This window comes from Mauremys mutica, chromosome 6 (assembly GCF_020497125.1).
Source record: "Mauremys mutica isolate MM-2020 ecotype Southern chromosome 6, ASM2049712v1, whole genome shotgun sequence".
Classification (NCBI taxonomy): domain Eukaryota; kingdom Metazoa; phylum Chordata; order Testudines; family Geoemydidae; genus Mauremys; species Mauremys mutica.
The window spans coordinates 5,861,687-5,873,958 of record NC_059077.1 but is presented as its reverse complement, the minus strand read 5'-3'; the positions used below and the strand labels follow the sequence as shown (position 1 = coordinate 5,873,958).

Genomic DNA, 12,272 nt, shown 5'->3' with positions numbered 1-12,272 from the left:
GGGCGCTACCACAATAGATGTATATTTTAAACAAATAATAATATATTAGGAGACTTGGGCTCTGTCCCTGGCTTTGCTATTGACCTGCTGCGTGACCTTGGGCACATCACTTCAACTGTCCATGCCTCTGTTTCCCCTGTGTCTGTGTAGCGTGGGGCTCATGGTGTGTTTGAAAAGCGGGGCCCTGATCTCAGTTGGGGCACACAGGCTTTGCCATAAGTCAAACAGCGAGTAAAGATAAGAATTCCCAGAGACAAGTTATTAATTTAGAGCAGGTGGGGGCCTCTTCCCCCTTCGTTTTTCTATTCTGAACATACATGAACATACTCTGAACTTGCCATGTGAATAGTGACAGGGATTCTCAGCCCTGCAGGAGAGAAGCCAAAAGAACAGGTCCCCTGGGTCTCGTGAGGAGTTTTGTGGTGTAGAGGGCATGGAGGATGGGATAGCATGCCTTTGACAGCACGGCATCCTGCCCCTGTAAGGCGAAACAAGACCAGAGAGCACAGGATCAGTCACTGTTTTCTGCCGGATCAGCACATTCTTTCTGTTATTGCAGTTATTGTTGTGTCTGAATACCTAATTAATTACAACAGTAAACGCTGGCTTCTTTAATCACAGCATCAGCTGTCCTAATCAATCTTAATAATATGGAATCCGTACTATGGCACCCATGAATTTTAATCTACATAAATTTCTTAAGACCTCTCGCAAGCTTGTTGTACGAAATGATATAATTATGGATATAGATTAGGGCTGTAGAGAGTGATTTAAATTGGATTTAAGGAGAAGGTGACTAGAGTCCTCCCACTCGTTTATTTATTTATTTATTTAGATCCTGACCTTGCAGAGGGTTTTCTTTTTGTGATTATTTTATTTCCTTCTAAACTGAAAAGCGGGTAACAGTGTGGCCTGCTCTTCTGACCCTACCCGCATGCTTCCCCATACTCAACCCCAAATACACACTTTCAGTAGCCACCCCTCTAGAACCCTGTGAGAGGTGACACTGTCTTAGCTCCGCTCGCTGAGTTATTTGACAAGTTTCGACAAGGCTGTACGAAAGGTCCCAAAGCCGCAGACGGCGGCGATAGCACCTCATAATAGAGATAAGGAATGAGAGTGCAAAGCACAGAAAAACAGACTGAATGAAATGAATTCCTGGTGCTTGACTGTTGTTGGCCATTTTGAGGCAGAGAACGGCGAGATCAGAGAAAGTTGCCCTAGGGCCATGGAAGTGAAATCACTGGCTCTGTTAGGGCAACCTAACAGGGTGCTCAGCAATACAACTGGGGGAATTATTTTTTTTTTGGAGAAATAGTAAATTCATTGTAAAATGAATTTTTGGGGGCAGAAAAACTATTCAGCAGTTCAGGTCAAATTCAGCAAATAGTTTCAGACAAAAACAGAACAGGATTTTTTTTTTTAAGTCAAAATGATTCATTTTAGCCCCATTGAAATTAAACATTTTGACTTTTCGTTTGGCAAGGGCATGTCATATACATATGTAGCTAATTTATAACAATCCCCCAAAAAAGTGTGGGAAAAAACCCCAAAAAATCTCAAAATGAAACAAAGGGGGGGAAATCATTTGGGGTGAAACAAAATGTTTCATTCCACTCAAAACCTTTTTTTTTTTCATTTTGGGGGAAAACAAAAAAAACCTCAGTTTCATTTTGAACTAAACCAATTTTTTTTTCTTCAGATATTTCAATTCAGTCCCTGAACTGAGAAATCAGTTCTTTGCTGAGTTCTGCTCCGCACCTCACAGGAGCAAAGCCCTCGCTTAAAGCAAACTGAATGGATTTCAGCAATAACATTTGCTTGGCAGCCTGTATGCTACATGTGTTTAAACCTGAGCTGGGACAGTGAAACTACAATACTCTGGATACTTTGGACCTCAGGGCCCAATCCGAATCCCACCGAAGATGGGAGCTGGAGAGACTCCTATTGACTTCAATGGGAGCTGGATCAGGCCCTAATCTTCATCATCTCATCTACCCCAGTGTAACTCTATTGACTTCAGTTCAGCTCCTGCTGATTTACCCTGATATATAAGAGAGCAGAATCCAGCCCTTTTTGTATGTAGTCGGTTTCACCTTTTGGTTACCCAGACACTGGCTAACTTGCAGCTGTTGTGTTTGAGTTACTGATGTCCCGGGAGGAATGGGATATTTATTACATCTTTTTCAAAGCACTATTTTCACTGAATTTCTTTTTAAAAAAACATTTTAGATTCTGTAACCATCATCCCCGAATGTTCCTAGGGAAGCTAAATATTGGGTCTAAAAGCAGCTGGGTGTCCCTTTAAAAAGCAGATAAACGTTACACTGGTATGAAAGCTTCCTGGCCTTTATTTTAAAGTGCTGGGATTTCATGCTGACTTTGGGAAGTCATCCTTGGGTTTTTTTTGGCATTGGGCAGAGGATTCAGAAAGTGACATTAACGGATCTACTTCTTTGAAGGACTTGGGAGTCGTTTCTTGACTTCTGCCTAATGAGTAAGTGCTGCCTTCGTTAAATTTATATTTATGGTCGTAAAGTAGGTCATTGGCTTGCTTTATGTCTCCAGGTTTATGGAAGGTTATCTGCTGTGGTCACCTTGTGTCATCTTGGCCAGGGTCATCTTGCAAAGAGATGATTGTATCTGAGCAGGACTTTTCCCGTAGAGATATGGAAATGATCAAATTAATATCGAGGCAATCTTCTTCCCGCAGTCTCTTGTCCAGGGATAAGGCTCTTGCCCTAAGCTGCCAGCCAAAGTTACTACTAACATCTGTTTGCACAGTGCACCTTTCTCTTGCATTGACTGGGCCGGATCCTCAGCCGCTGTACATCAGCGTAGCTCTAGAGGCTTCAGCAGAACTAAAGCGACCTCCGCCAGCAATCTAGCCTTTTGAGATCAGCTGTAAACAGTAGCCTCTCTCCTGTTCTGACACCATCTTCCAGATCCTCAGCGTGTAAGTGACACCACCTTAGTTGCCCTGGCACATCGGCAGAATGGGTGTAAGAGCCATGCGAGTCTGACAGCAAGGGAGTTTGTTTGCAAGGGTGTCTAACTTACACTTTTGTGTGCCACATCTCTGAATTTGGCCTCTCGTTTTCCAGTGCTGTCAGTCCAACGCCTTGCACCAGGCTCACTTCAGCTTAAGTTTGGTTTTAAAGGAGAGGCTAGCGCTACAGAAAAGAGAAGAGGCTCATGCAGAAAGGGAAGGGGAAATGCCACGAATTACCACAGCTGAACCCTGCCAGTACGAAAGGATGCTGGATGCCCTGGGACTAGCCCCTGTAAAATGTGGATCATGTGTTAATGGGCATGTATGTGGTGAGTGATCAAACAAATCCCTGCACCCGCTTCTATGTTAGGACACAGAGAATTAATTCAGACATCCCCTTCACTTTGAATTTTAACTAGAGATATGAACCCCAGCCAAAACCCAGGATCCAAACACAACCAAACTTTGGGAAAGTTTGGATCTGGATCTCAACTGTGTCGCTCGGGCCCATCTTAAATCCTAACTCCTGTTTCATTTCACTTATAGGTAAATTGAGATACAAGCTGGCTGCAACACACATTAACACAGCATGGCTCTGTCTCCCTCTAGTGCCTAGTCTGTGCTGAGAGCTTTATGAATCTGCTACAGCTTTTGAGCTAAGGAAGCTGAGTCCTTTAGCTCAAGCAGTAGAAGCTTTCAGATCCACCAGTCAGAGGTTCAACCCCACAGATTAGGATTCAGCAAGGGGAATCATTAAACTACCGATCTTCAGCCTCATCATCTTTTCCCAGGGGTCTGGGCAAGGAATGAGGTACAGAATGAAGCTGGTTTTATGGTTCCCAGAGCCCCAAGCTTTGCTAGTGTGGAGATACAGGGCACTGGCTCTCACCGTGAAACCACTCTCTGCCTGGCAGGTCCGTACAGAATGGCTGGAGATGAGCTTATGCCCAGGTGCCAGCAGTAAGGCGAAAGCATTAGAATCCTGTATCTTCCTTACCCGTCAGTAACGTTCCAGGGCCTGATCCAAAGCCTACTGAAATCGATAGGGAAACTTCCCATGGGCCAGGGGCAATTCTCCACGTGATCCGTGGAGAGATCAGAATCAAGTGAGAAACCCACAGCTTTATGGTTAGATAACGCCCATGTGACAAGTCTCCTAAAGGCAGAAGGAAATTAGAAGCTCTAAAAGCTTTGCGTGGGAGGGCCCAGAGCTACATTTAGGGGCCTGTTGTTCCAAACCCTTTAAATAAAACATGTTGCCGTTTTTTAATATTTAATCTTAAGAGGTTAAAAGTAATTTAAAATTAAATTTCCTAAGTGGATTGCCTTGGCCCTCATGATGAGAATGTGGCTTATAGGCTAGGTGGGCTTCCCACGGATGCTGGAGACAGACCAAGGGACCTAGGAGTCCGGAAGCCTGCTTCCGTTCCTAGCTCTGCCACTGAGCGGTTGTGGACAAAGTCGGATTGTCAGAGATGAGGATGAGATTCCGTAAGGCTGCCAGAGTTTGTCATCTCTGCAAGAGCCAGTCATCATGAGCCTCTCTGTGCCTTAGTACGTTTATAAAAGGAGGCTCCAGATTAGAGTAGGGCAGAGAAAGATAATTCCATAGAGATGAGGATTTAGGTAGCTCGAAATCTGGTTTTGTTCCGATTAGGAACGAAAACTACAAATTTCAAAGTTCTCCGTGAAAGGGAATGGAGATGTAAGGTCCCTGGCCAGCTGCCCTGGATCCACAGACCCTGGAAGCTCTGGGGTCCCCAACACAGGGAAGCCCATATAAACGGAAGCCTATGCCCCCCAGCAGCCTGCTGGGCAAGACGGCAGGTTGTATCAGAGCTTTGCCTGGTGTCTGAAGGAATGTTGTCAGAACTGAACCATCTCTGCAAAGTGTTTCTATTTTGATTCATTAGCAAATTCCGACCAAAAAAATGTTTCTCTGGAATGTTTCCAGCTAGCTGTACTCCAAATATTTATCCAGCACATAGAAGGGGAGACGGTGTTGTAATTGGCACCTTGAGATCATCTGGTGGTCACAAGGCTTTGTTATTACTGGGAGGATTCACCTAGCACTCAAGGCATGGACTAAACTATATTTGGAAGGGGAAATGAATGTTATGATAACACAGTACTTACCCATTTTACGTATAGATAAACTCAGGCGTGTATAAGTTAAGGGTACTTCTGCACTGCACCGCTAGCCTGGGTGATCGAAACCTGCAGCTGAGCACTCAGGTTAACTTAGCCCAGGTGTGAGCGTCCCCACAGCTAGGCATAGTCCCACAACTGTGTCCTCTGTACTCGCCCAGGGCATACCAGGGGGCATAGCACTGGGTTCTTTACGCTGAAACACTCTGGGATTCTTTCCCAGGCAATTCTGTCAATTACAGGAGAGCTTGTCTGTTCCCTCAGGGGGAATTGTGGGAAAGCAGTGGAGGACCATCAGCACTGGCGTGATCTTGCCTGTGTCCTCACTGCAAAATGGGATGGTTCCAGCCCAAGCGTAAGCACAGCTCAGGCTTTAACCCTACCTTCAGCCGTGTAGTTGAGCATGGGGTCAAAGCACAAACTAGCATGTTCTTGAAGGTTGTGTGTGGATGGTAGGAGGGTTGGGCAAAACCATGTGCAGAAGCATAGTCTAAGACTACAGTGCACTGTGTGCACTTACTGCGATGTAAGCCCCGGATTTCAATTTAGCCTCAAGCCTAACCCCCATTCTGTCTACACACAAATCGTGCTAACCTGGGGCTTGGACTCAGGGTCCCAAGGGCCCCACGGGCCTGAGCCTGAGTCAATCGGGGATCCAGGGTTCCAGCCCTATTGCTTTGCAGTGTAGACACAGCCCCACTGGACTCATGCTCTGGGAGTCCACCAAAAGAATCCCACAGGCCGACTTTCTTTGTCCTCTGGACAGTCAAGTTTGGTGGGCAGTCAAGAAGTTTTCCTACACTGCACCACGAACAAAGGGCTGAAGTGGCCACATTTTGGGAGGGCGCGAGGACGTCTGCTACATGGATGGTTGGAGTTGGGCCCCCATAATGCACTGTAGACACTGGAGCCCGCAGTTGGGACCCAGGGTTCAGCAATTCCTAAGATGGGGTTATAAATGAGTGTAGATGCTCAAGCCCTCGGTTATCAAACCTGGGTCTGCTAACTCAAGCTATGCTAACCCTGGCCTTACATCTCAGTGTAGACCCATCCTAGAAACTTGTCCTCAATCAGTCTGCGGCAAAGCTGGCTCCCGTAAATCTTGACACCGGTCCCTGCTCTAAGCCCTTACCCACGTGACCCATTCTTGCAGCCCACCCAGTCAAAGAAATCCTTCAAACTCACTCTGAGAGCTGGCCAGAGTCGGTTTCTACCCTCTAAGATATGTGCAACTTGCCTCTGCCCTTGTCCCAAGCCCTGGTGAGGCGAGTCAAATAGTAAGACCTCCATTATGGTTAATATTGTTCTTCGACACTTTGGCTCAAATCAGATGGCAAGGGCGACACACGGGGCAGCTTCACCACTCTCCCAAAATTCAGTGGGCCGATAAGAGCCGGCCCGTACTCCTCCCTATCACACATTCAGTGTCTCTCCTTAGCCTTCGCAAGGGCAACCAGACTTTCTTGCGAGACCTCCACGTCGACTGCGCCATCTGAGCCCTTGCCTGCAGCCACACCTCCATTCTCAGCGAAAGGAGACAGGGGAGGGGGGAAGTCGCTGCTCCCTAAGGGATTGTCTTAAAAGTACAAAGCCTGGAGGGGCCACATAAATGTAAAACTGTGCAGCACCAATAAATACAAATTAATCTCATAACAAGAAGTGAAATATTAGGGCCAAGGTGACATTTGGACTGGAGGTTCAGTCAAGCTTTGCTTTAAATATTTTATGGCTGCAGATAAAGAAAGAGCTTATCCAACATTTTTTTTCATCAACCAGAGGGGAAAGGGAGAAGAAAAAAAACCTACCAGCTCTGGCTGTACTTGAACTAAACTTCAAAGTTTCACAAAAACAAACACTTTTAGGAAAGCATGAGGGAGGTTTGTGTAGAAAGAAAATGCCCTTTGAAGCCAGGAAGGGGACTAGTTGGCTTACCCAGAGACTGGCTGCTTCCTCTCCTAAAACTGTTGGCCAGCCTTGCTGTGCCTTTTGAAACAGCCGCCGTATTCTGCCGTATTGCATTTCTGCAGCGGGTTAAGCAAAATTTTGTAAAGGGCGCTGGGAGGCTTCAGAGAGCAAATGAGTTTTTGTTTCTCTCTGCTCCGTGTCCAGCAGTTATCTCTTGTTCTATGCTAAGATTATAAGCTTGTTGGGCCAGGGACTTTTTGTGCAGTGCTTGTACAGCTCCTGGCACAGTGAGGTCCTGAGGTGCTAAATAACACAAATAAATAGTAGTAATAAGAAGTTGGATAAATGGTATAGTTAGAGAAGGGCACAAATTCCAGGACTCTAAATTTGTCTCCCAAGTTTGGGATTGGTTCAGGGCTATCTCGAGTGCTGACTATTAGAAGGAAAATAATGACGTGTCCTCCAAATCCAGGCTCTTCCTTTCATTTCACACCTTCCGTCTCCCACGTACAGCTCCTCACCCTGACACGTGCATTGTATGTAAGAAAAAGTAGAGACTCATCAAGTCCTTGGTTCTTGTCTCAGTGCACTACCCCCCCACCCCCCGGGTGTCTGTCTTGTGACCCTTATGGTTGAGTAACATTAAAGCTAGAGGCCACAAATTAAGGAGAGGCCTGGTTGTGAAAGGATTCTCTTCCTTTCTTTGTTTTTTCTTTTATTATTGTGCCTCTCTCCACTTCCGGGAGAGGAATGAGAGGCGTTCCAGAGGGGAATGTAGAAAGGTTTGTCTCTTGAGGATCAGGGAGTGGGGCTGAGCCTAAGAACCATTGATGTGTGCAGCGTTGCTGCGAACTAGATACATCGTGTGTACCTGCACGTACCTGGAGTCACGTTTTGCCAGGCAGCACAAGGTAGAAGTCCCAAAATCCCACAAGATGGGTTCTCATGGTAGGAATGGATAAATAGCAGAACTCTCTGGAGAAACGTCTCTTATGAAAAGTCCATCCCACTTTCAGGACCAAAAGCAATGTAGCTCTGTTTCGTTTCAGATCCCCATTCCCTTTCCCCCCACGAAAGGCTGACAAAACCCTTTTTCTTTCATGAGTAGGTAAAACAAACGTGGTGCAATTTGTTGTGTGGGGTGCACATGCCGCACCTGTTCTGTGGGTTTCTCTCTCCTGGGTCATCCATCCTGCATCCAAAACACTTGAGCAGAGAGAAAGCCAATGTGAACGTGATATTTTAATGCCTTTATTCTCTCTCTCTCTTCTGTCTCCACAGCACAGAGCCCCACTGCAGCAGACCCCTTGCAACAAGCCTACGCTGGAGTGCAGCAGTACGCAGGTCGTTAGTATTAACACTTTCTCCCAATAAACCTTTCACTTCCCCAAAGCCTTTAACCTCTGAACGTGCCTGAGGGGGTTGGGTGCAGGGAGCCATTCCCAGGGGCAGCACCAGGCTGGGGCAGAGGGGTCTGAGATTGCATTCCTCCCAAAACAAAACATACAGGCCTCGCTTCACTTCTACGGCCCAATCCAGCTCCCCTCGAAAGGCCAGGAAAGACTTCTGTTGACTTCAGTGGGAGACGAATCAGGCCCTTACATTAGTGTGGTGGAATCATTGCAGATTTACACTGCTGTTAGCGAGAGGAAAATCAGGCCTGTAAGCCCCTCCGCTTCCCACTTTCTGTGGTCACTGTGCAAATTTCTCCCTTGTGTCACGGCCGGAAGAGGATGCTAATGGCAGAGCCCCACACAACCTCTCCCAGCCTTTCCCCCGCTGAGAAATTGGTTTACATTTCCCAGCAGCTTCCCAAGGCCAGCCTCTGCTCCCCGTCACACCAGTGTCAATGCAGAGTCACTCCTTTGAAACTGATGGACTGACACCAGCCGGGATGACTGGGCGCAGAGCGTGTTCAACATCCCCTCATGAGGTGACCCAAGCTAACACCATGAGGAAGCCGCAACCCCGAAGTCATTATTTCCTGTGGTAACTAGGGCAGCCGCGGGCTCCCGCTGAGGAATGGCTATTATCTCATGTCAGGGCTGTATCTGGGAACTTAATTTAATTCTCCATGTAAAGCTTCATTTGCTGGTGTTTTAGTTATTATCATTTATTGCTCGTCAAGTTTGATGGATGGGCGGCAGCTCAACCCTTTGAGCTGTTAATTAACCCCTATGCACACACGTATACCCTTTCCCCCTCTCTCTGGGACTCAGGCAGCCCTTACGCTGTGTTTCCAAGAGCCAGGCATGTAATCCTCCGACTGTAGTGCCAAATGGCTCCCCTTGCCCTCTCGGGGGGGGAGCTGAGCGTGGCAAAATTGTTCCTCGGCTAGGCACTGCTTACACACTGTGGAGCTAGAGGGGAGTAGGTGTGAGCTAGTCTTCCATCTGAGCGTGTAAAAGGATCCGAGTGAGTGTGCGAGAGACCATCTGGGGGTGGGGTGAGCGTGTAGCGGCATGAGAGTCAACGTGCTGGGCTAGTGAATGTGTTTGTGTGAAAAAGCTGGTGGAGGGGGAGTGTCTGCATGTGTGTGAGTCAATGCATGAGTCTCTCTCTTTGTAGAAAGGGTGTTTGAGTGGCCCCATCCTGCCACCTTTATGCCCTTAGAATGCCAAGGGGAGTTTGGGGAATGCAGCATCAGCCAGTCCATGAGGCTTAGCCAGACGGGGGCCCCATCACCATGGCAGCGTAATGTGCGAAAGGACAAACTGAGGCCCCAAAAGCCTGAGCAGTGGTTGTGCTGTGTGAGGTCAGTCTGGGCTCCCAGCAGGAGGGACCTCTTTGTGTCCGAACCTTTCCCTGGCTGAGCTGCTCTCGTCCGCTTAGGCAACAAACCCCATCCTGCAATCACCTTCCCTGTGTTAGGAAGCCCACAGCCCCAGATCCTCACCCCAGATCCTCCCCACAAGTGTCTGAACCAACCCCTTCCCTTTCAGTGGCTGGAGTCAGATGGTAGGAAGAGCTTGAAGTGATGAGATAACATGGCCGACAATAGAGGGCACATTCTTCAAAGTCCCATAGCCAATCTGCCTCCTCACTGCCAGGAATCCAACAAATCCATGTGATAGGTTCAGGCTCCTTTTCCAAGCTACTCCTCATGGGCCAGTCTCAAACAGCTTGTCCTCGACCCATCCATTCTCTCTCGCGTGCAGAGCATGTCATGGCAAAGGAACAGTAGATGAGGGCATGCCTGTTGTCTGGGCAAACGGGATTTGCATCCCCCCATCCTGGACCGGAAACTCAAAGTAAAATATAGGGAGAGCAAAGCAGAACTTTGTGGTGGGAGATGTCAGCCACCGGAACCAGCTGTAGTGGGAGATGGGTCATATCAGGAGGGCAGGCCAGGTAGAGAGAAGATGGGGCTGACTCCTGCTAATAATCCCGACCTGTCTCCACCTCCTGATGTCTAGACGTTGTCCCTCCTCCCCAGCCTAGCGTTCTCCAGCTGGTCCCCTGCCATCCAACCCTAGAAAATCCTCTGCTACATGGCACTATCTACCTGAAATTCACTGACGCTTAAACCGGTGTTTTGGTTAATATCATTAACAACTGATTCCTTCAGGCTTGAACAATGAAATGGGATCCATCCTTGATGCTTCTTAATATACATCCCCCTCTGCAGTGCGCCAATGTGGGGCAATTTCTTCCTTCATATCTGCCCCACAGACACACACACACACATGTGCACACAGCTCCTGATGGAGTCAGCAGGCTCAGTGTAGGTCAGAATTCAGAGGCATCTTCATGTGTATCTTGTCCCACTGTCCAGGGGTCTAAGGTGTCAAACATGGGCTGTAGTGCAAGATTGTCCCATCCATGTGATCCCACAGGAGACACCTCGAGTTTAGCCTGTTTGTGCTTTAGTCTCTCCATCTGGAAAACGAGAGGACACACAATACCTACCGGTGCTTGAGTCAGGATGAATTAGCTCATGTTTGTAATGTGCGTTAGAAGCATCACGTTAAAGGTGCTGCAGAAGTGCCTCGTTTTCTTGTGAGCTCTTCAGAGCAGGTTGTTTTGAGACTCTCTGTTGTAAATCCAGAACTTCACCAGTCCACTCCTGAATCAAACAAGAGGCCGGATCTCTAACTGGGGGGAGCTCCATTGACCTTTACAGGGTTCCACCTGTTTATACAAGCTGAGGATCTGGCCTGAAGTGTTTCAGTTGATTAAGTCCAAGTGACTGTCAGTGCCCAAAGCAAAGGATTCCCAGACCTGCCAAAGCCTGACATTTTAACCTGCCCTGTGATATCCCTGCCATTTGGGTACGTGCTTCTCCCCCATATGGCTATTGCAGCCAAAGTGAATGGGCTGAGCATAAATACAGCTTGGTGTGGTTATTGGGATGAAAGGTCTTGACTCCCCATTGCTGAAATCTTTCGATCTTTCTTCTCTCCCCTTCTTTCTCCTATAGCTGCTTATCCTGCTGCTTATGGCCAGATTAGCCAAGCGTTTCCACAGCCGCCTCCCATGATCCCACAGCAACAGAGAGAAGGTAAGTAAGCAGGCTGTTCCCTGTTCCATACCTAGCAAGTCACCCCTATTGCATTGTGTTCCACCAACCCCCCAGTTACATAGAGCCCAGAAAATGCCTCATCACTTTGAACCCTCTCCTCATCCACTCTCCATCTGTTGTGTAACATCATCAGGCGTTACTGGTAACCTATGGAAATGTTCACGCTTGTGGGATATGTGTTTAGGTCCTGTCTGGGCTGCAGCCACTAGAGGGCAGCATAATGCATAAGGTTTGATTACGTTGTGTACAGTAGAGGCCAGCAGTGGCGGGTCGAGTAAAGTGTTCCTTGAAAAGTCCCGTTTCATCCAAATCAAAAACATTTCATGGGAATGTGCCAATTCTGACAAAATTTGAAACATTTCATTTCAATAGTGTCAAAACATTTGGTATCAATGATCTCATTCTGCTTCATTCCGTGTCAACGTGCATTCTGCATTAAAATGTTAATTTTAATCTTTCATTTTATATATTACATTTAACATTGTCTATAACATACACCGGTAAATATTTTAACGTAATATGAAAGTCAAGACAAAACTAATCGAAATGACAATATCAAAATGAAACATTTTGATGGCCTCAAATGTAAGTTCTTTGGCATTTTCATTTCATGAGAACATTTGACATAGATGCATTTTGGGGGAGCATTGCAATCAGGCAGTTCTAAACTCTATGCAATTTCCACTGCTGCATGCCCTACAAGTG

The 12,272-nt window shown here is 47.1% G+C and overlaps 1 protein-coding gene across 11 annotated transcripts in view; it reads left to right on the top strand.

Annotated features, from left to right (window-relative positions):
• CELF4 (CUGBP Elav-like family member 4) overlaps nucleotides 1-12,272 on the top strand; it is an 860,161-nt gene that overhangs the window by 772,541 nt on the left and 75,348 nt on the right. For 7 of the 11 annotated variants that reach the window (XM_045021206.1, XM_045021201.1, XM_045021202.1 and 4 more), the window contains 2 exons: nucleotides 8,327-8,392; nucleotides 11,466-11,546. In XM_045021206.1, coding sequence (XP_044877141.1) covers nucleotides 8,327-8,392; nucleotides 11,466-11,546 — 147 coding nt within the window. The remainder of the gene's footprint in view (nucleotides 1-8,326; nucleotides 8,393-11,465; nucleotides 11,547-12,272) is intronic. The other 4 variants (XM_045021207.1, XM_045021203.1, XM_045021205.1 and 1 more) reach the window with 1 other exon arrangement.